We start from the raw sequence: 24880 nt of genomic DNA, 5'->3' as shown, positions 1-24880 counted from the left end.
TACTAAGCATGGAGATACAGGGAAATTTTAAGCATTTAAGCTTTACTCAGACCCCTTTCAAATTATCGCAGATTCTGAATCAATAAGGTTTCATTTAACATGGTTTTGTTGTACTTTATTTTCCTCCTTGGTTTGTTGTGTTTTCTCTTCTAAACTAGGTAGATTAAATGGCATGTTGATCATATATTTAGAAACACAGATACCTTTTAGTTTCTGTTTCTGGGTTAAGGATGTTCCTAAACATTATATATAAAAACTGCTGAAAGATATATAACATTCTTGGTTTGCAGATTTTAAGTTTAGAATTTATGTATTTTAACCAGGAGACTGACAACTTTGAAAACAATTTTTCTCTCAAGTTTTGACATATACAGAAAGCCTAGATCCACTTTCAGAAAAGTAGATGTGTGTTGTGCTTGCTTGACAAGAAGGCATGCTCTGGTTATGTCATACCTAATAGGTTTCATTTAAGAAAAGTGTTATTTCTTTCAATTGATGTGTTTATGATATTTAAAAAATGTTTTTAAAAATAATCTTCCCTTACCTATTGAAAAAGGCAGAGGGAAAAGGTTTGTCTAAAGCTTTGCATCACTCATAGTAGCCAGATGGGTGAGGTTTGGTGAAGTTGAGGGTAAGGGGAGGCCCCTCCATGGTGAGTTGCCAGACTAAACGAATCCTCCTAAATGTCATCTCAACGTCATATAGTTTTCATTATATCTTGTGTGTGCTGGGGGAGCGGGGCCTGGGGAATGTGCAACTAATACCAATGTACGTGAAAAAATCTAGCCAAACCAGAGTGGAACTTTTGGGACACGGGCCACATTGTCTTGTTTCCTTGTGCACCCAGTGATTGTAGTACTAGTACATAATACGTAGTTGTTGACCTGAGATAGAAAATATATGTATAAAGAAATGATCTTTTAAGTAAAAATTTCAAAATTGAGGCATATAGCAAAAACTGCTTTGGGGGTCAGCGTGGTACAGAAAGATCTTGAACTTTGGTGGGAGATAGTACAGTCATGAGCGAAGTAATCATAAACTACAGGACCTGGGGCAAATTGCTTAACCTTTTTTGAGCATGTTTCTTTGTTGATATAGTTAGGATAATTTCTTCTGATGTTTTATAGGGTGGATTAACTATATGAAAGTGCCTGAATTGTGTGCACAATAAAAGGCAGAATAATTATGATAAAAACGAACCTTTATAATAGCATTTATTGAGAGCCTGTATTGTGTGTACTGTCTTACCAAGTAATACTAGTTCTTGACTTTTGTTGTTTTGTGTAAACCAATAATTTTAATATTAGTTTTCTTTATAATTTTAATTTTGTGAAATGTTTTCTGTTTTTCTTTAATATTGAAGGAGTTTCTTTTCCCAATAGGAAAACAGGTTCATCATATACATTTTTGTTTTATTGTGATAATATTTTTTTCAGGACTATATTTATTTAGGAATACATATAGATTGTTTCTTTTTTTAGAAATTCATGTCTCTGATGGTGATTATGTTGCTGTAGCAAGAATAAAAAAAGAGCATCTTCATGAGAAGAGACATTCTTGATACTAATGTGTGTTCATGAAGTATGTCCTTGATTGGTGGCTTTAGCCTGTGTGTGAAGAGACTGTTATTCATGCCTACCCCTCAACTTGCAGTGAACTGAAAGTCTGTGCTCAGAAAGAGCAATTCCAGTCTTCAGCCAAGTTGTTCATTTGGCTGTTAAAATTTCTTGGTATTATTTGAGGCTTCCTGAAGCCAAGAATTTTTTCATTGTATCCAGAAATCAAATTATTGTCTATTGCTGGACTGAAGAGGTGAGAATGATTGTAGAGATGAAATTATTGCCTTAAAAATTAAAATCCTAAAAAATAATTGTTCATATTATTATGTCAACTATTTTATAAAATGTTTACAATACTAGTACATGCATTTGAATTGATTGAGTGAAATTTAAAGAGAGTATGACTTGAATTGTATACTCTAGTTTGTTTCTTGGTTTCTTTTGTCAGTAGAAAATTTTAAGTTCAGCCCCCATTACGTTCATCAGACAGAAGCCATGTAACATGTTGAGTTAACTCAACAGAGCAGCCATCACGATGCTTATACATTGAAGTGTATGTGTGTTTGGATGTGCATGTAAGGGAGGGGGTGGTAGATAAATTTTCTAAAGGGAGAACTTTATGTTTAATTTTGGTACATTTGTAGTCTGATCTCATGCCCAGCAGGACAAGGTAATGAAGAAAAAGATAATTGATAAAGTTGTGAGAAAGTCCCTTATAGAGTGTAATGCAGTTGGGTGAGTGAGTATATTTAAAGTTTAGCATTCTTAATTCAAAATCTAGTTTCTCTAGCTCAGTAGACAGTTACTTTGTGGAGAGGAGATGTGGTGAAAAGGAATACATTGAAGCCAAATTACAGAGTGAGAAAGGGTAAGCAGAAATTTAGGGAGACTTTAGTGATAAGAAGGAAAGCAATAACTTACTTTGTGGAATGGTGATGTCAGTAAAATGCAAATGTACCAAATGTCTACCTTGACTCTTAACTCATACAAGGATGGGATTATTTGAGAAGCCATGCCAGCCTCCTCACCCAACAGTTCTGACGGCTAGGAAAGAATATATTGATGATACTGTAGAGAGCAAGGTAGCTGTCCAGCCTCATTATGTGCATTCATTTCCGAAAAGAATTAAATGAGATTCATGAGTGTTTTTTAACCTTTGCACATTTAAATATACTTCTTTTTAATACTAACAGTAGCTTTAGCTCTATGAGGATATGTGGAAGAAAATTGGTTATTATTACACCTTGAGTATAGATTCTTATTCAAAGAAATCTTTAAAAAATAATTTCTATGTTTTATTTAAATCTTATTGGATCATAATTTTACCATGCAACGTTTCCTGAGTTTTATATGAGTCAGCTCTGATTTTTTCAATCTGCCGCGCCAGTCCTAGTGCAGAACCAGTGTTTAAGTTTTACAGAATTCTTGCACTTGAGATAGAATATAGTACATTTAGAATAAAGCTCACCTACTGTCATAACTATTGTTCCATGTAGTATCCTTTGTATTGTCTAGAATACTAGCATTAGAAACATAACCAGGTCTAATGGTCTAGGGGTTCAAAAATGAACGCTAGAGTGAAGTAGAAAAAGGGAATTATCCTTCTACATCATGTAAGCCAGGTGAGTCCCTGAAATGGCAACCCCCTAGGAGTATTGCTGGATTAATTCAATTCCATAAATATTTATTGAATACCTGCCATATGCCAGGCTCAGTGTTTAATGCATATACATTCCTTAGCATTAACAATTTGGAAATTAATTTACATTTCCAAAAGGAAGAAAGTATGTTAATCCAGGAGGGTAACATTTAAAAACTGTTTCTGAAAATTACAGCTCAGACTCTTGAGTGTTTTTGTAGAATAGATTTTTTTTTTTGAGTGATCTGTCCCTAGGCTGCTTCTAACAGCTGCAATACTTGTCCACCAAGTCAGTTTCTTTTGGGGAATTTCAGAAGCCAGGAGTGCTGTCAGCTGCATAGCTACTCTGAAGTTAAATTAATTCTGTGCTGTAAGAACTGGCTAGAAAAAAATAATAATAAGAGAGTGAATTAGTTTTTTTGCATTTGGCTTTCAAAGACTTCTAAATTCTTTTTTAAATGAGAGCTCATGACGTTTTAGTTGTGACATTGTGATTTTTCTCTATATTCCTATATTTGCCTTAAATGAGACTATACTAGAAAAAGAATCTAAATACTTATAGCAGATGAATAACAGCATAAACTAATATAATTCAGTCTTTAATCTTTCGGATCTCCTTTCTTGTTTAATGTTTTACACTGTGCAATACATATATCTTGATTGGACTTGGGGGTTGTAAATTTTAAACTTGTGAAATACTTCATTCATATAAAGTAAAATTTTATATGTATATAAAAGTTATAAAGAATAATAAAAAACTGTGTACCAACCATCCATATTAAGAAATAGTATATTATATTAATAGAACCTCTTTTTCCTTACCTTTACCTGGAGTTTTTTTCCCCCTTCTCTTATTGCAAGCACGTTTTTCGTTGCTAAGTTATTTCTGCCAAAAGATATTTTCATCACGTTTGCAAATGAACACTGCTAGTGAACTTCCCTGGCCAGTGTTCTTGGCACTTTTTTCCTAGCCTCTACAATCTCTGATTGTTTAATTTGTTTTCATTCCCAAATCCTTGTCAAGAGTAATGTAGTAGCAGCAGCCTCAGGCTGGAAATATGGAACACGAAGTTAAACAAGGTTAAGGAACTTCTTAAAGGTTACTTCTTGGATATAAAATTTTCTGTGTGAGAACCCATCTTATTACATTTTTTATGTCTATGAATCGTATGCTTTTCTTAACTATCTTATGTAATTTATGATCACATATGAAGAAAATACTAATGATCAAAGAAAGAGCTTTCCGATTTCATGGAAAAGATTTGGATTTGTCATGTTTATTATTTGCTGTTTGTAGGAGAAATCTATTGTAGTGGGATGGATTATAGTAACCATAGTACTTTCATAGGTATGAGTAGATTTGGAGTTGTTTGCAGCATAACAGTCAAATTTAGAACTACTCTAGCATAAGGTTTACCTTGTATATAGGATTTATCTTGTATACTTTTATAATATCTGATATAATGTATACACCCCCACACTTTATTTTTTAGAGCAGTTTTAGATTCACAGCAAAACTGAGTGAAAATACAGAGTTCCCATATATGCCCCCTACCAACACACGTAGCTTCCCCCACTATCAACATCCCCCACCAGCGTGGTATATTTGTTACAATTGATGAACCAGCATCGACACGTTCTTATCACCCAAAGTCCGTAGTTTGCATTAGGGTTCATTTTGGTGTTATATGTTCTATGGGTTTTGACAAATGTATAATGATGTGTACCCACTATTATAGTATCATATAGAATAATTTCACTGCCCTAAAAATCCCCTGGGCTCCACCTATTCGTCCTCCTTCTCCCCAACCCTTGGCAAACACTGATCTTTTTACTGTCTCTGTAGTTTTGCCTTTTCCAGATGTCATATAGCTAGAATCATACAATAATGTTAGATTTTAATCTCTGAAATTCAGTTCAGTGTCAAAAAGGGGAGCAGGTTCACTTACTGAAAATTTTCTTTCCAAAGCTTCATTTGGCAGCATTTTCGTAAATAAAATTAACCATTTTTGTATATTCACATAATTACCCAACATAAAAGCAGATTTTTTCTGTGGCTGAAGAGCTGCCGATTCCCTCCTCCATACACTTCCAAGTTAATTATGGGCGTTGAAATGTAAGTGCTGATATCGTATTTTGATTACCTTCTCCACCCTCCATTCCCAAATGGAGTAAAGTGGGGTCAAGTAGTCTCATAAGCTCTAAGCCCCTCTCCAAAGCCTTTCTGGCAGCAGGCCTGACAATACCCAGGGCATGAGCACATAGAATCTAGCTGGGACTCCTTCGTCATCTCTGTGCACGTGCTCTGGCTTGGCTGCTGGGTGTTGGCCAGAGTGTTCGTGGAGCAGGGCCAAGGTATTATGAAAAAGCACTTGGTTAGGTTTCAGTTCTCTGTGATTAGACTGAAAGATTTAGTTGCCAATTGTCATCAACCAAATTTCTAACGCTTTGCCTGATGAGTTACTTGTATTGGTGTCCAAGAGGAACCAGAAGGCTCTTCAGGAGTTTTTAGTTCTTATTTTAAATTGCCATCCAATGAATAGGGGCTCTTACAGTTAGCCTGTGATGTTTTGTCTAATATCAGGGCTTTATAGGCAGGATTGTTGAATGCTCTTTCAATAATAAAAAAACTTACAACGCTTTTACGTTTTATTTGTACTTTTCTGTATATGAATAATTAAACTATGATAGCATGCATTATATATGTACTAAAGAACAACAAATATAGTTCTTAGAAAATGTCCTGCTTCTTCCTTTTGAGACACTGGAGGTCAGAAGATGCTATTCCATAAGTTCCTCTTAAGATATGTTACCAGACTGTTTATTTTGGCAAGATAAACTGTTAAGACTTAACAAATGATGTCTGCAAAGCACATGCTTTGTTAAGTATATAAACAGGCCGCAGATGTTTCTATGGGAAGAAAGTATCTTATTCATCTCCGTATTCCAGTGCTTAACTCTTAGTGTTCAATAAGTTTTTGTTGAAGGAATAAAACCACCTTCTCCTGTTGCTAATAACAAATTGAGCACTGTGCTTGCCCATTTTAGCACTGTTTGATCATTTTATATAGATGATTTTATTATATAATATTTGATACACACAAAAAATAAAACATGGATGTCATTCTAACACATAATAAAGTGACCATGAGTGAACCCACGACCAAGCTCAAGAACATTACCAGTACCTCAGGTGATGTTGCTAGTGTACTCATCCCAGATACACTCCCTAGCTGCTCACCTCTTCCACCCTGCAAGAATGGTGACCACTGTTCTGAATTTTATCATTTTCTGGCTTTAAAAATTTTGATCATTTATATGTATAAGATAATGTTGTGTGAAAATTATGCCACAATTTGTTTTTCCATTTTGCTGTAAATGAATTTTTTGAGTTTCCCTTTTTTTGCCCTTAACAGTGTTACAGTAAACATTCTTTTACATGTTTCCTAGCACACATTTGTGCAAGATTTTCAAAGGTCTAAACCTTGGAATGGAATTTTTGGATCATAGAATATGTAAATGTTCAGTTTTAAAAGATAGTTTCAAATTGTTTGCTGAAGTGATTGGATCAGTTGCGTGTTCACCAGTAGTATGAGTTCTCATTGATCCATGTCTTCACCATCACTTTTCGCTGAACTCGCAAGTATAAAATATGGTCTTAATTTGCTTTCCCAAGTACTAATAACATTTAAGCATCTTTTCATACATATAAATATATAATTCGCATGATTATTCTTATGATATGCTTGTTCAGTCCATTGCCCATTTTCGTATCAGGTTGTTTCTCTTTTTCTTACTTATTTGTAGAAATTCTTTATATATTTTTCACACTGATTTTTTGTCAGTTATTTGTGTCGCAGATCTATTCTCCCAGTTTTGTGGCTCCCTTTTTCACTTTATGGTAATTTTTTTTTATTGTGAAATTTTTGTTGTACATTATTATTTATCATTCACCATATAAGTGCATCCCTCCACCCCTGTGCCCACCCCCCTAGCCCCTGGTAACCACCAAACAGTTCTATATGTGCGTGTGTTGGTTTATCTTCCACATATGAGTGAAGTCATGCCCAGTTTGTCTTTCTCTTTCTGGCTTATTTCACTTAACATAATACCCTCCAGGTCCATCCATGTTGTTACAAATGGGACGATTTTGTCTTTTTTTATGGCTGAGTAATATTCCATGGTATATATATACCACATCTTCTTTATCCATTCATCTGTCAAGGGACACTTGGGTTGCTTCCATGTCTTGGCTATGGTGAATAATGCTGTGATGAACATAGGGGTGCATAAGCCTCTTTGGATTGTTGATTTCAGGTTCGTTGGGTAGATACTCAGTAGTAGGATAGCTGGATCATAAGGTATTTCTATTTTTAATTTTTTGAGGAATCTCCATACTGTTTTCCATAGAGGCTGCACCAGTTTGCATTCCCACCAGCAGTGAATGGATTAGGGTTCCCTTTTCTCCACAGCCTCTACAGCATTTGTTGATTTTTGTCTTGGTGATTATAGCCATTCTAACGGGTGTAAGGTGATATCTTAGTGTGGTTTTGATTTGCATTTCCCTGATGACTAATTCAGCATCTTTTCATGTGCCTATTGGCCATCTGCATATCTTCTTTGGAGAAGTGTCTGTTCATTTCCTCTGCCCATTTTTTGATTGTTTTTTTTTTGTTGTTGTTATTCAGTTGTGTGAGTTCTTTATATATTACGGAGATTAATCCCTTGTCAGATATACGGTTTGCAAATATTTTTTCCCAGCTGATGGGGTCCCTATTCATTTTGATCCTGGTTTTATTTGCCTTGTGGAAGCTCTTTAATCTGATGAAGTCCCATTTGTTTATTTTTTCTTTTGTTTCCCTTGTCTGAGTAGACATGGAATTCAAGAAGATCCCTTTATTGGTGATGGCGCATAGTGTACTACCTGTATTTTTCTCCAAGAGTTTTATAGTTTCAGGTCTCACCTTCAGGTCTTTGATCCATTTTGAGTTAATTTTTGTGTATGGCGAAAGAAGGTGGTCTACTTTCATTCTTTTGCAAGTGGCTGTCCAGTTTACCCAGCACCATTTATTGAAGAGACTTTCCCTTCTCCATGGTATCTCCTTAGCTCCTTTGTCAAAGATTAGCTGCCCATAGATATGAGGTTTTATTTCTGGACTTTCAATTCTGTTCCATTGATCTGTGTGTCTGTTTTTGTACCAGTACCATGGTGTTTTAAGTACTATCGCTTTGTAGTATGTTTTGAAGTCAGGGATTGTGATGCCTCCAGCCTTGTTCTTGTTTTTCAGGATTGCTTTAGCTATATGGGGTCTTTTCTTGCCCCATATGAATGCTAGTATTCTTTGTTCTATTTCTGTGAAGAATGTCCTTGGCATTCTGATTGGGATTGCATTGAATCTGTAGATTGCTTTAGCTAGTATGGACATTTTAACTATGTTTATTCTTCCAATCCAAGTGCATGGAATATTTTTCCATTTCTTTATGTCATCATTGATTTCGCTCAGTAATGTCTTATAGTTTTCATTGTACAGGTCTTTTGCTTCCTTGGTTAAATTTACTCCTAGATATTTTATTCTTTTTGTTGCAATTGTAAATGGGATTGTCTTCTTGAGTTCTCTTTCTGTTATTTCGTTGTTGGTATATAGAAATGCAACTGATTTCTGTAAGTTGATTTTGTACCCTGCCACTTGGTTGTAGTTGTTGATTATTTCTAATAGTTTTCCAATGGATTCTTTAGGGTTTTCTATATATAAGATCATGTCATCTGCAAACAGCGAGAGTTTCACTTCTTCCTTGCCTATTTGGATTCCTTTTATTCCTTTTTCTTGCCTAATTGCTCTGGCCAGAACCTCCAGTACTGTGTTGAATAAGAGTGGTAAGAGTGGGCACCCATGTCTTATCCCTGTTTTCAGAGGGATGGCTTTCAGTTTTTCCCCATTGAGTATGATGTTGGCTGTGGGTTTGTCATATATGACCTTTATTATGTTAAGGTACTTTCCTTCTGTACCCATTTTGTTGAGAGTTTTTATCATAAATGGATGTTGGATCTTGTCAAAAGCCTTCTCTGCATCTATTGAGATGATCATATGGTTTTTATTCCTCGTTTGGTTAATGTGGTGTATCACACTGATTGATTTGCAGATGTTGAATCATCTCTGTGTCCCTGGTATAAATCCCACTTAATCATGGTGTATAATCTTTTTAATGTATTGCTGTATTCGGTTTGACAATATTTTGTTGAGGATTTTTGCATCTATGTTCATCATGGATATTGGTCTGTAGTTTTCCTTCTTAGTATTGTCTTTGCCTGGCTTTGGTATCAGCGTGATGTTGGCCTTGTAGAATGTGTTGGGAAGTGTTCCATCTTCCTCTATTTTTTGGAATAGTTTGAGAAGGATAGGTATTAAGTCTTCTTTGAATATTTGGTAAAATTCTCCAGAGAAGCCATCTGGTCCTGCACTTCTTATAATCCTTATGTTGGATTTCCTAATTGAGTCAGATATTTCTCGGAGAGTTTCTTCATTTCTTTTTAGTCCTAGTTCCCTTTCCTTCTCCATCTGGAGCATTTCTGCATTGCTGTCCTCATTATTGCCAGTTCTTTCCTCCATATTGTCAGCTCTGATGCTTAAGGCTTCCAGATTTGTCTTTATCTCCTCTGTTGTGTTTTCATCTCTAAGATTTCTGATTGGTTTGTTTTTACAGTTTCCATCTCTTTTGTGAAGAAACTCCTGATTTCATTGAATTTTCTGTCTGTGTTTTCTTATATTTCATTAAGCTTTTTTATGATGGCTATTTTGAATTCTCTGTCATTAAGGTTATACATTTCTGTGCTTTCCAGGTTGACTTCTGGGTGCTTGTCGTTTTCCTTTTGGTCTGGAGATTTAATATATTTTTGCATGGTGTCTGTCGGTGTTGGCTTACTTTTCCTCATAGTGAAAATATATTGTCACAGTTTCCTCTTGTTGCTGCTGGGTGGGGGTCAAGGGCTGTGTATTCTGCTCTGCCTCAATCTGCAGGCACTCTCGTCAGACCCTGGTTGATCTGAGGCGTGGCTGAGTGGAGGCTGCTGGGCGGGGAAGTGTGGGAACAGCTGGAGCTGGAGCATAGGAACAGCTGAGACTGGAGCACAGCTAGACTGGGGCAGCTGGGGCTCAGGTGCAGCTGGAGCAGCTGCAGCTGAAGTGCCACTGGGCCAAAGAAGCTGGAACTGGAGTGCGCTGGGCCAAAGAAGGAACAGCTGGAGCACTGCTGCCCCAAAAAAGCTGGAACTGGTGTGCGCTGGGCCAAGGAAGCTGGAACTGGAGCGCGCTAAACCGAAGAAAGAAGAGCTGGAGTGCCACTGGGCCAAAGAAGCTGGAACTGGAGTGCGCTGGGAGAAAGGAGGAGAAGTTGGGGCGCAGCTGGGCCAAAGAAGCTGGAACTGGAGTGCTGTGGGCCAAAGAAGCTGGAACTGGAGTGTTCTGAACCGAAGAAGGAAGAGCTGGAGTGCCACTGGGCCAAAGAAGCTGGAACTGGAGTGCGCTGGGACGAAGAAGGAGGAGCTAGTGCGCTGCTGGGCCAAAGAAGCTGGAACTGGAGTGCTGTGGGCGGAAGTTGCTGGCGCCAAGTCAGCTGGAGCCTGTGCACAGGCCAAGCTGAAGCAGCTGGAGCCAGGGGTCAGGGCAGTGGTCAAGCCGAAGGAGCTGGTGGCGGGGCTCCGTCCAGCCGAAGGAGCTGGGGCCATGTGATGGGGAAGCCGGGGAAGCTGAGGCCGTGGCATGGTCCAGCCAGAGCAGCTGGGGCTGTGGCATGGTGGGGTCTGAGCTGCCGCTGCCTTGGTGCAGGGGCACGGGCTCCCCTTGTTGCTGGTCTGGCCCGGGCACTTGGGGGCCGCTGCCTGTGGGCTGGGGCCTGGGCGCCTGGGGGCCACTGCGTCCGGGGCCAGGGCTGAGCTGAAGCACCGGTAGGTGGGCCGGGTGGGGGAGGGGCGCTTATTTCGCCTCCCGGATCTCAGAGGTTTCTCACCTTGCTGTCTCTGCTCTCCTTAGCGGCTAGCTTGTTGAAACTACCCTGGCAACAGTTCTGCTCCCTCCATGGGGAGATCTCCTCCGGCTGTGAGGGGTATTGGAGTGTGCTGGTTTTCACGTGGTGAGCCACCCCTCCCCCTGCTCTAAGAGCGGCGTGGTCTCAGTCTCAGGGTCGCAGTCCTCCGGGAGGGAAAGGAGCTCCTGTTACCTCCTTCCACTTCCTCTGGGGATTCCAGCACCTCAGTCCTCCGTGATGCACCTGCCTGGGTGCATCAGATGTGCCCTGTGTTGTGTGAATAGCTTCTGTTGGAATATGAATGTCGTTTTTGTTGTGTCTTAGAGGGGGAGAGTTCAATGGGGGAAGCTCACTCCGCCATGATGCTGACGTCCCACTCTAAATTGCTTTTATAAAAGATTTTTCTAATGTTAAAATTATCGTTGCGTTTGTGAGTTGAACCCAACGTAATGATTTGTTTCTTGTCAGAGTTATACCAGCTTTGCAGTCACTCGCCAACTCATTCTCTTTTTCTCTTCTCTGGATCAGTTTGTGTAAGATTGGTTGTTTTTGTTTTATGTTTTGTTTTGTTTTTTGCTAGTTCAGTAGATGTCACCTGTATATCTACTGAGCCTAGTATTTTCTTCTGGAGAAAAGTGTAGACTAACTAAAAATTTTAAATTGTTGTCTATGGGAGTATTCAGGGTTTTTTAACTGATCCCAATACCCAGTTACGTTTTTTTCTAGAAATGTGTCCGTCTCTTGTAAGTTACGTTTTTACTTTTACTTTTTTCTTCTCATTTATAATTTCAATTTTGTTACTAATATAATTTCAGAATACAGTTTTAATGTTGTGAAAATGGTATATGCTCATTGGTAAAAGTAACTCAAACAGTACATAAAGTTAAAATTCTCCAAAAATCCCCTCTTGGCATTTCTTTACTCACACATAGAGCTAAATACCTTTTTCCTCCTAATTATGGACATTTAATACTTATTGTTTTAAAAATTTTTTTGAAAAAGCAAAAATTTAGAAGTAAATCAAATCACTTGTAGTTTCACTGCTGAAACTTGTTTTTATTAATGTTTAGATGTATTTTTTCCAGATTTTATGGTATAACAGTCTTAAAAACAAAACCATTACTTTTTATTTATATTATTATGAGTATTTTCTTATGTCATTAATTGGTGTTAGAAATCATAGTTTTTAATGTAAAAGATTAGGAGAATGGTTCAGTAAATTTATTTGCACTGTTTTTAGTAAGGCTGCAGCAAACATTCTTCTATATGTCACCATGTGACTCTCCCATTAAGTAGACATTCTTAAGTCAGTTTCATTTTCAGTTAACCCTTCAAATGGCATCTTGTCTACATAAGGCCAGTCTTCACAGCTGCTCTTCTGTGAAACAGGCAGACTTTGGAAGAATGAGTATGACATAGAAAGAAAGAAGAAATTTTAGTAACCTAGCAGTTGAAACTATATTAGAGATTATTTTATTTTTTCATAACCCTCTCTCTTTGTTTCATACAAGATTTCTGGTAGCTTATTAAAAGAACATTTAAAATGAAATCATCTTTTAAAACTTGCAAAAGACAATCAGAATTAAATAAGAGTAGAAAATCAAGATTAGAAAAGAAGAACAATCTTGATACACAGGCTATAAGCTTATCTATATATAGTAAGTTTGACTTTTTAGATCTGAATTTGAAGGTCTTGGAATGGAATGGGACATACAGTTCCTTAGGAGGATCTTATGCAAAAAGGAAGCGTACCTGCTCTCAGAAGAACTTTTCCTAATATTAAGTAAAAACAAAAATAGAAAAAAAAAATCTCTTGCAAAGTTTCATATAGGAGATAGTGAATGATATGGAATACTCAATCTCATGACAACGAATAATGTTCGAACAGATTGTATTTGGCTATTTCTTACAACATTCTTTAACTTGCAGTATACCACCAGGGTCTGGTTATTGAGTTTCTTTTTTGAACAGTTGTAGCTATTTTAAACATTGATTTTTCATGACTTTATTTTTCCTTAGAGACCTTAGAACAAAAAGAACATTTACTATCTTGCAATTAGTGATCTAATTTCTCTTGTATCTTGAAACATTTTGCTGTTTCATGATCTTAAGAAGTATTTCACCATTACTCATCAATTCCCACCTATAATTAAAAAAAAGATTAAAATAATAAGAGACTAGAGGAATGATGGAATCACCTACAAGGATGACATAATAGTGAAATGAATCAATACAAATGAAATAAATAGCTAGTATTCGTTATTTTTCAGTTTTCTAATTGCATTTCCTAAAGTGTGGCATAATCTTTCAAGAAGCTATAAAAGAAGTCTGGAGACTTCTTCTAAGTCTTTTTTTTTTTTTTTTAACATTTAATTGGATACAGTTTGGAATTCAGAATTTTTCATTTTCTGCCCATAGGAACAAAAAGAAGGAAATTGCCAGAATAAGACATTTCACAGTGATAAAATGACTCATAAGATGAATGTAAAGACACAGCAGCACTCTAGGCTCTAATAATGATGGTAAAATTGATAGTATAAGTGAAATCTGGGACTGAGTTTTAGCTGATGGTGTTCTAGATAAATTTTCTCAAACTCAACAATTCATGAGCAAACAATATATTTCGAAGGACAAAAAGAAAATATGGCATTCCCATTCAGTCGGTCATTCCACAGGAAGAACTTCACCCAATGTTTTGTGACAAGAGTTTGGATCATCACATTTTGCTAAAAGATGATGATAGTATTGCTTCATCTTTTTTGATGTTCATGCAACAAAGTTTACTTAATATGGTTTTAATTGTATTAATGCTGAAAGCAGTATGTACAAACATGGTTGGAAGGAAATAAATGATGTAGAAATGAAAAAAAACTGAATCCATCATTTTCATTGATTATAAATCTAAATATGTTATTGCATTTCTAGAGCCAGGAATATGTCTGTCCTTCAACAAAATTATGAGCTATTAAAGTTTTCAAAAGTGTACTGCATTTTGATGATACATGGGCAAGAAGCACCAGCATTAATAGTAAATTAGAACCTATTAGAGGTAGATTTTATAAGTACAGATGATCCTCATTATTCACATATTCCATATTTGCAAATTCTTTTCCTTTCTCAATTCCGTTTGTAATCCCAAAATCAGCACTCAAGGCACTTTCATGATCATTCCCAGACGTGCATGCAAAGAGTGACGAAAGATATGAATCACCTGGCATTCTTGTTCCCAGCTGAGGTCAAATTAGGCAAATGTTCTGCCTTCTTGTTTCAGCCCTCATACTGTAAACAAGTGTCCTTCTCATGGTCTCCAGTGCTACATTTTTCAAGTTTTTGTGTGAAATGGGGTATTCCAAATTTTTGTGACAAAATACTGAAGTTCTTCCTGTGCAGTGACTGAGTGGATTATTTCGCTGTTCAAAATGGTCCCCCAGTGTTGTGCTGAAGTGCTTTCTGGTGTTCCTAAGTGGAAGAAGGCTGTGATGTGCCTTATGGAGAAAATATGTGTGTTGGATAAGCTTCGTTCATGTGAGTTGTAGTGTTGTTGGCTGTGAGTTCATTATTAATGAATCAACAATATGTATTACTAAATAAGGTGTTTAGAAACAGAAACACACGTAAAACAAGGTTATGTATGGATCAGTTCACCTATACATGGTGAAAAATGTAGTGACCAGAGAAGGAACCTAACCCTGTATTCGCTGGTTCAGTGTTCCCGGTAACCTTATAGATCATAAATACCACAAATTTCGAGAATTGACTGTATACAAGATGAATATGTTCCAGTTAGTTGCATTCAAAGAATGTTGCCCATTTTTGACATATATACTTTCAAGGCCAGGAAAATATGGAATAAAAATTTGGGTTTGCTGTGTTTAAATTCTTATTAAAATTATCTAATGAAGTTCTTTTCACTTTCCTTCCATTCTTTTGTAAATTTTTCACAAAATGAGTTAAAAATATAAAAAAATTGGAAAAGATCCATTTGATCCAGAAAATGACTATTTTTCTTTGTATTCTGTGGGTTAATAAAAGCTGAAGGCATAAAACACAATTCACTGGAAGTAGTTCACTTAGGTGCTTAGATGTTATTATCTGGTAGTAGTATTCTGGTGGTCTGCCTTCATTTGGAATACTTGAAATAGATCTTCCATTACTTTTATTTTTTGAGTCATTGACAAATTGAGCTAGAATAACAGTTTGAGATGGTGCTTTCTGATGAAGGTTCCAGAGTTCTGTATTTGTAGGATGAGGCCTGTCTGCTTGCTTTAGAAACCGGAAAAGCAAGTTATAGATTAGACCTATAAACCTTTAGTATTCCTGGGTTCACCACCTATTAATAGAAGGTCAGAAATTGTGGATTGTGCCAAAACCTTTTTTAAGAGTGAATACATAGTTAAAAGACTCTACTGCTTTGTTTGTAACAAATTACTTATGAGAGATGCTGTTGTTAAAAACTGACCCTGAAATATATGTTTATCTCTTATGACCTTTAGTGTATTTTCTGAATTTTTTGTTTGCTTCTCACTCTTCCCCATTGGACTGAGGCTCAAAAGCTTCGATGGTACGTTATTTAGGTTTTTGCACTGAGCATAGTACTTGACACTAAGTATTCCCAGTTTCACTGAATAGTGACCTAGGGAATTTGTGAATGTAGAAACTGACACACAGATTAAATTGTGTATCCAGATTACTAATTAATGGCAAAATTAGGGTATGGAATCTTATTAGAGTGTCACAGAATTAAGTGATATGTTAACACTTTGAGATCCAAAGAGGTATCCTTAATCACTAGGGATAGAATCTTTCTCCTCAATATGGCAGAACACTAGACTTGGAAGTTATTTTAGGACACAGTTTGTACATGGTGAAAAACTTAATAGCAAGCCTGCAGGATTGTTAGTTTCCTTATAGTTTGTATTGCTTGCTGTCTGTTCAGCTTTCCCACTCTCATCCTCACACACTTTTGTTTCCATGAGTCCATGTGCTCGTGGTGTTCCTTCTGCCTCAGCACCCTCTCAGGCTCCTGTGTAGGCCCTATCCTTGCTTTTCTTTTTTAGTATAAAATGGTAAGGAGCATCCATGAAGTTCTTCCCATGTATTCTTAAATATGCTGAGTAAGACAGTCTATTTTCATCATTCTTCAGTTTTTCTAAAATCATTTAAAATTGTGTAGTAAGTACACATTTCATGTTTTTGTTCTAACAGTTCTCTTCTTGACTACAGAAAAATGTTAATATTGTTTTTATTTGAAAAAGACATTCCAGAAAGCACTGAACAGCTGGTCTTCTAAAAACATAAACATTAATTCCTGTTGTCCTAAGAATTATTTAGATTAAGTTAGAAAAATTTTAGAAAATTGGATAAAAAGCCTACACATTTTTACTGTAATGTTTGAATAGTTACTTTTAAAACAAACTCGGTTAGCTAGATTATTGAATAATATTTGAGAACCTTTGTTAAAAGAAAAACTTATAAAACTATTTATATGTATAGCAATGTGAATCTTGTTATAATGCCCATCTTATTTCTCTGGCCATTTGTTCTATGAATGTTCTTTTCTCTTAGCTTGATAAAGATGACATGGTATACATGGAAGCATATGACAAATTGCTGGAGTCCTGGCTAACTTTGGTCCAAGATGACAAACATTTCCATAGAGGCTTTTTTACCCAACATGCAGTTCAAGTTTTCAATTCCTATATTCAGTGCCACCTAGCTGCTCCAGATGGCACAAGGAATTTGGTAAGTTTTAAGCCAGGTTGTAATTAAAAATCTATTTCATCATAGGCTCTGTTTCATCTACTTTATCTTATTATGCATTGTATAATACTAGAAATTTAGGATGAGCTCCTTCAGAAGATTTGCTGAGAGCATTAGCTGGAGAGCAAAAGTGGTCCCTTTTGTCTGAATGAGTTCATGTTTTATGAGATGTTGCTTGTAGTTACCTCCTTTCTCTTCAGTTGTCAGTTACCCACCTGTGTCTTCCTAGTTGTCAAGTGATGTGAATGACTTCTTGTATTCAAAGGACCATGCATCTTAAGATGTCGGATCTTTTCAGGGATAGAAGTTAAATTCTCTGGTGTGGGAGGTGGGTTGTGGGTATGCAGTTAGCTGTGTTTACATATATGTGCCATGGGGTAATATGCCCTCTTCTTCTTTCTCTTCTGTATTTCCCCCCGCTTTTTGGTAACTGCTAAGGCTCTGAGCATAGTTAGATAGATGTCCCTAGACAGGTGCACTCAAACGTTGTCTCCATCTAGTTCTTTTCATGTATAGTGCCGAAATTATTTTACAGTGCAATAGAAATGCATGATTATTTGAACATAGGAGTGCAGTTCCTCATTTGTATTTCTTTCATCAATAATAGACTGCCAATGGTGTGGCCTCTCGTGAGGAAGAAGAAATAAGTGAACTTCAAGAAGATGATCGAGACCAGTTTTCAGATCAACTAGCCAGTGTAGGAATGCTAGGAAGAATTGCTGCAGAACACTGTATACCTCTTCTGACAAGGTACACACAGTCCAAAGAAACCCCATGGAGCAAATATTCTTTATTCTCAATTCCCTGGAGAGCACTTAAAGTGTTTAAAGACTTTAAACACCCCCACCCCGTATCCCAGCACACTGGAACAAATGGACAGAAACATACTCATGATTGCATTCCTTGGCTTGTACATTTGGAGCCCAGGCACTACAGCATAGATGGCAGAGAGATTATGGAAAACATGGTATGAGAAATGATTTGACCCATATCAATAAAACCTTGGAATAACCAGTTTTCAAATGCCTGTTGTAAACCTTGATTGTTTGTAAAGCAGTGTTTTAATTCTGTCATAAAGAATAAATCACAATTCCTATAGTGCTATGAGAATAGTTGTGTATATAATAAATATTTTTGTATATGTGTTTTTGTGCTAACATCTTAATTTATGTTGTCTAATAAATGGAAATATAAGATGTTCTAGGTCTTTGCTTGTTGAACTTTATGAAGCTATTGGTTTTTTTTCCTCTTTTAGTTTATTAGAAGAAAGAGTAACAAGGCTCCATGGTCAGTTACAACGACATCAGCAGCAATTACTTGCTTCACCTGGTTCAAGCGCTATTGACAACAAAACGCTTGATGATCTGTATGAAGATATTCACTGGCTTATTTTAGTTACAGGTTGGTTTGGTGTTTCTTTTTAAAATGTAATTGCCAACTGAGCAGTTTAAGCCTTAAAAGAGGCTTCATATATTAAAAACAATAGTCCATACATAGTATTGGATGAAATTTGGATGTAGCTAACCATATGTCACAGAACTTAGGTATTATTGTTGTTGTCATTATCATTATCCCCATCATATAAATGAAGAAGCTGAGACTTAAAGAGTTATAAGAAATTAGTACTTGGTCACACTGCTATTAATTTTTGGAGCCAGAATGCAAATCTAGGCAGTCTGACTTTTAGGGTCTTCTTCTGTAACCATACTATCAGTGTTTCTGTATTTTAAATAATCAGGAAAAAAAATCTTAATTTTTGGAAAGGCGTTCCCAAATATTGACTTTTGATATAGATAATAGTAGAATTCTTATTAACTTTATAGAATATATTACTGAAAATTATTAAAAGGTAGTAGATTAAAAAGCCTACATGTCAGTATGAATTATAAAATTGGTGAATAAAACATTTGTCCTTTGTCCTTTCCTGTAGTTTTGAGAGTTTATTATCTGAGAAATAGAAAGTTTCTTCTCATCAAACTTGAAATTAACATATTAACATTTATAATTTACTGTTACATCAATTTATATGATGTATATAAATCAAAATAAAACTGAAAAAATTTATAGTGCAATTTGATAAATGTAGATTTGTTAAGTGTTCATTTTTAATTTTTTTTAAACTGAAGGCTACCTCTTAGCTGATGATACTCAGGGAGAGACTCCGCTAATACCTCCAGGAATAATGGAATATTCCATTAAGCATTCATCTGAAGTTGACATTAATACAACACTTCAAATTTTGGGATCTCCAGGAGAAAAGGCTTCTTCCATCCCAGGGTACAACAGAACAGATTCTGTGATTAGGTAATATGAACTCTATAGCTGTGCTCTTGTAATTTATACTGTTTTATAAATTCTGAGTTGATGGGTAGATGACTGGAGTGATAGGCACGTTGTAAATCTGATACATGAAAGAAAATAAAACTTGGAGAAGCCTTGAAATAAACAAGGATGGCAAGTACTCAGTATATTTAAGCAGTGCCACTCTGGTGAGAATTGACAGCTATATCCAGTACTAAGGAAAAGAAATGTAAAATTATTCTAAATACAATGAGACTTTGAAGGGACATTCAATCTCATGTTCTATGAACATATCCCTTGTCCCTCAGAATGTGGTACTAATGTGGGTACAGGCAACCTAAATGAAAGAAACAAAGAATATGAGATTCTTAGAAAACAAATGAACATTAACTAGTATTTACTGTTCATAAAGCTAAAACTACATTTCAATGGCTTTCTTAAGGAAAACTATGATTCTTATATTAGAAAATGAAAATATTTATCCTGAATGTGTGGGACTTGAGAGCCCTGTCAGGTGAAGTTATAAGACAGTAGTGTGCCCCAAATGATATAATTCACTTTGATCTTCCTAATAGTAATGGCAAAATTTTCATTAATTCTTAATGGCGAAACTAAGGAGGGATAAATTTGGACTAAATATCCTCCTAAATGTGGATTTGAAAATAGTATTTTAAGTTTCAGAATCTTTAGCTTTAAATTTAGATAGCAGGCGGAGATATCAGTAATGAAATAACATTGGTTTTTGTCAGTTGCAAAATCAACAATGAAACAGAGTGCTGTCCACCTCATTCTTTTTATTTTAGTGCAAAAATACATGGATATCATTTAAACTTGTGCAGTAGAAAATATGATTTAAAAAAAATTGAACTGTTAAGCTAATATCAAGGAAATGTTTGGGAATTTATTTCCTTTATTGTTGCATTCTTTTGGTTGAAATAAAGTATCAATGCTCTATTGAAAAAATTTTATCTTTTCCTTTTGGGATTACTATAGGCATTAGATTAAGTGTCTGTGGAAATCATTGCTTTTGCTTTGGTTTGATTCATGATGAATGTTAATTTCAAAGGCAGTTCATTTCAGGGTGCTGTCATATTATATTCTTTGTCATATTTCTTGCCTGGGCAGTACCATCAGGAATGCTTTCCTTGTATTTTCAGTGCTTTTTCAATTTTTGCTAGTCCCAGGCATCAGTGTGGGAGCAAAACATTCAGATATCTGAGAGCACAGACTATGGAGGGTTGAGGTGAGGGTTGGAACAACAACAACAAAATCACCATTTTTTTTTTAGTCCAAAGAATTAATGTGAAATTGAATGGTATATAGGAGAACTAGTCCTTGTTTGACTTAAAAAATAGTTTATATTTCTTAAAGAAATTGTCATTTGACAAATAATTATTGAGGACCTACTATGTCCCAGGCACTATTCTAGGCATTTGGGAAACCTCAGTGAACAAAACAGACAAAAATCGCTCCCCTTTTCAAGCTCCTTGAAGGGGAGCAATAATAAATAAGTAAATTAAATAGTAAATTAGAAGACCATAAGTGTGTGGGTAAGAAACTAGGCAGGGTGAGGGGGTCAGGATTGCAGAAATTGTTTGTAATTTTAAATAGTACGACCAGTGTAGGCTTTATTTAGAAGGTGACTTGAGGTTGCCACCATGAAGGCCTGGGGGAAGAGCATTCCAAGTAAAGGCCCTACAGTGTGCCTGGCATGTTCAAGGAACAGCAAGAACTGCCGTTGTGGGTTGAGCAGAGTGAGGTGGAATTGTGTAGGAGATGGACTAAGAGGGGAAAATAGAGAGAAATCATCTAGTCTTTAGGCCTTTGGAATATCTTTGGCTTTTGCTTTGAGTGAAGTGAGGTGCTGTTGTAGCATTTTGAGCAGAAGAGTAACTTGTGTGTTAAAAAGGTTACTCGCTGCATTGAAAGTAAACCAGCAGGGGCAAAGATGGAAGTAGGAAGATCACTTAAGAGGCTAATTGCTGTAATCCTAGAGAAAGATGATGGTGGTCCAGACCAGAGTGATAATAGTAGAGGTTATGAGACGTTAGAGAGATCTCTGTTTGACTCATTTGCTGACTTTTGGTTTATGAAATGCAAAGGTCATCAAAGATTAATTTGGAAAGTATGGGAAACTGTGAGTGCTGTCTGAAATATAAAATACTTTTAGATAGCTTGCTTAAGAAATTGAGGTAGGATTGGGGTATTTCAACAGTTCAAAAAATATTTTGACGTCTTCATCAGTTGTTTCTTCAACTCTCCTATGTGCCAGGATCTGAGGATACAATGAAAGTGTGATAAGAGTGATATAGGAGCACCCCCAAGTTCACCTAACCTGTTGGTAGGGGAGGATCAAGGGAAGGGCTTCTTGGAAGAGATGTCATTTAAACTGATAGATACTTGAGGGATAAATAGGAGTTTGCAACATATAGAGGAAGGTAAAGAGTATTCCAGGCAGGGATGACAGCAACGAGAAAGGCCTGGAAGTGAGAGCATGGCTTAAAGCAAGAGAGAGTTTGGTATGGCCAATGTGTAAACATGGAGGGGAGAGGTATTTGATGAAGACGGAGAGGTTGGGATGGACACTGTGGATTGGGCTAATGAGGTAGGAGTAAAAATGGTGAAAAGGATTTGAAATAGGGAAGTGAACTGATCAAAATGTTTTAGAAGGATTATACTGTGGAAGATAGATTTAAAGGATGACAAGGCAAGTTAGGAAGCATCATCATTAATAGTAGTGGATTGAAGATGGAAAAAGGCAGACGGATGTGAGAGGTGTTTCAGAGGTAACTCTGCAGGACTTTGCTGATGGATTGAGTATGGTGATGAGAGAGGAAGGAATGAAGAAAAGCTCCCAGGAGAGCCTCAGATTTATCTGCCCCAGAACTGCCCTAGAAATAATTTTTGATGATCATTTTCAATGATTTTTGGCATATAACTTGGAAGAAGTTCAAATAATTCCAAGACCTTACTATTTTAAAAATACCTTCCATTTATTTATGAGTGAGTTTTCTCAGTGTTGATATCTACTGGAATGAAAAACAGGAATCAAATTATGCCCAACTCTATCTCATTCTAACAATAACTATTTTTTCACAGATACATGAAGTAATTTGGAAAAATAAAACCTCCTACATTAATCTCATTCAGAGATTAATCATCATTCAGATGCACAAAATTTTATTTTTATGTTTAGTAATTTATTTAAACTTACATTTTCCTCATTTGTGAACTAATAAGTATTGTGATGATAATTCAATCCAGAAGACATTTTTAAACATGGTCTTATGATCATTGGAAATTTTAAAAATATATATTTTGATATCTAGACATTTGTTTCAGAGAGGTATATGGTGTGATCAATATAATGAGTAGAAAAATTTATTATATTAGGATAATATTCTAAGGGGAAATGAAATGGAAATAAAAATTTAAGGAGAAAAACAAACAATGTAAAGTTTCCAACTGTTGAAGAAAAACTTCTTTATTTTTCAAATGGATGATGGTATCAAAACACTATGATAATTAAATTCCAGTGCATAAATTTGGTCACTGTAACTATTTAATTAAAATTCTGTTAGGCTGCAAATTATATCATTTAAAACTATTTATTCTTATGGGACAAATGTAATACATCAACTTACATGTATTGTGAGGTTGTTGGGATATTTTTGTTCACATATGCCCTAAAATAGTTTTTTAAGGTTTGAGCATTGGTGGTATAAAGAGTATGTGTCTAGCAAGAAAAGAAGAGATTGTGAGGGTAGAACCTTAAAAACCACCTGATTTAAAGAAGGTCACAGGAAAAGGAGGAGGTCATAGACTGGGAAAAGTAAGCAGATAGATTAGGGGAAATATGGGAGGTATGGTGCAAGGGAAGAAATAATTTCAGAAGGGCAGAGTGGTCAACAGTATGTAGTACTTCTGAGACATCCAGTTGGATGAAGAACTGAAACATATCCATAAGGTTTCATTACAAGGAGATGATTTCAGTCATCTTGAAAGCAGTAAGGAAAGTAGCAGAAGCCCAACTCCAGATGATTTGAATCCCTCTCTTCGTGCTGATATTTATAAAATGGTGTTTTCATGAGTTCTTTCCATTAAATCCTTTGCTTCTTTGCCTTTTAGCTCAAGTCAAGTTAAATATGGGTTATGTGCTCTCCTACTCCCACCCCCAGAACAAAGACTTTTTTACTTATCTGCATATCATACTATGTTATTAACACCACACGGTCATATGAATTACATAGTGTAGGAAACAATATGCATGCTTATGTAGGTAATGTTTCTAGCAAAACTTTTATTTTAAAGTACCATTAAGAATCAAGTTTGTTAGGAAATAAATAGGACTACCAGATTTAGAGACAAGATACATTGTAGATAAGTCAGTTACCAGATCCTACACCATAAAATGACCAGTGTATAAAAACAAACAGTGCTAACCATGGAAGTTTTAAGAAGTGATGGAGTGCTGAAGAATTTAGCATTTACGCTGAACTTTTAATTTTATGTATTTCTCCATTTTGAATTCGAAAAATTTTTTAGACAGTAATGCTGAGATTTGCACATGGAATTACAGGTTCAACAGAAGGATGTCTCTAGCCATGACTCTCTTCCCTTTCTTTGTTTTGTTACCGACTTCCTGAAAGGTCACCAATGAAGTGGGGCTTTTGTGTGTGTGTGTGTGTGTGTGTGTGTGTGTGAGGAAGATCAGCCCTGAGCCTAACATCCATGCCAATCCTCCTTGGTTTTTTTTTTTTTTTGCTGAGGAAGACTGGCCCTGGGCTAACATCTGTGCCCATCTTCCTCCACTTTATATGGGACACCGCCACAGCATGGCCTGACGAGCGGTGCATCGCTGTGCGCCTGGGATCCGAACCCCGGCTGCCAGCAGCAGAGCGTGCACACTTAACTGCTATACTACGGGGCCGGCCCTGAAATGGGGCTTTTGCCTACAACCCTATTGATGAAAATTGCAAGTATACCCTGGCCTAAATCCAGAGAGTTGAGAAACAAAAAAAGACTTCAATTTTAGAAAAAAATATGGTTAGACAACCAATAAATACATAAAAAAATAAAAGACTTCTTTTTTATACCTACAGGCTGTTGTCTGCCGTTCTGAGAGTTTCAGAAGTTGAATCTCGAGCGATAAGAGCAGATCTCACTCATCTACTAAGCCCTCAAATGGGCAAAGATATTGTTTGGTTTCTAAAACGCTGGGCAAAGACTTATCTCCTGGTGAATGAGAAACTGTATGATCAGGTCAGAATGTAAAACTGTTTAACTTCATTTGGAGTTATGATGATGGCAATTATAGAAATGACAACATTTTTCTTGGTGATTTTCTCATCAGAACGTAACTAAGACTTGAACATTTTCCGCATTGAAAGAACTGTATGAATGGCATGCTATTTTAATAACTTTTCTTAGAGCACATCATTTGATTCAGCTTATTTTAACCAATATTAAGTTACAGATTACTATTTGGGAATGGATTAATTTATGTTCTTTGTTTTTGATGTAAATAACATGTTAGTGTGTTAATAATAGAGTAATTAAAGCTAACAGGAAAATCACAGTGGAAAACATAAGTGGATTG

The 24880-nt window shown here is 36.2% G+C and overlaps 1 protein-coding gene across 3 annotated transcripts in view; it reads left to right on the top strand.

Moving 5' to 3' along the window:
* The window catches only part of XPO4 (exportin 4), a 127027-nt gene that overhangs the window by 85576 nt on the left and 16571 nt on the right, over positions 1 to 24880 (top strand). For all 3 annotated transcript variants that reach the window (XM_058547827.1, XM_058547826.1, XM_058547824.1), the window contains exons 10-14: positions 16786 to 16962; positions 17588 to 17730; positions 18236 to 18381; positions 19107 to 19284; positions 24384 to 24543. In XM_058547827.1, the coding sequence (XP_058403810.1) occupies positions 16786 to 16962; positions 17588 to 17730; positions 18236 to 18381; positions 19107 to 19284; positions 24384 to 24543 (804 nt within the window). The remainder of the gene's footprint in view (positions 1 to 16785; positions 16963 to 17587; positions 17731 to 18235; positions 18382 to 19106; positions 19285 to 24383; positions 24544 to 24880) is intronic.

This window comes from Diceros bicornis, chromosome 9 (genome assembly GCF_020826845.1).
Source record: "Diceros bicornis minor isolate mBicDic1 chromosome 9, mDicBic1.mat.cur, whole genome shotgun sequence".
Taxonomy (NCBI): Eukaryota; Metazoa; Chordata; class Mammalia; order Perissodactyla; family Rhinocerotidae; genus Diceros; species Diceros bicornis.
Note: the sequence above shows the minus strand (reverse complement) of the source record. Positions and strands in the feature narration are given on the sequence as shown.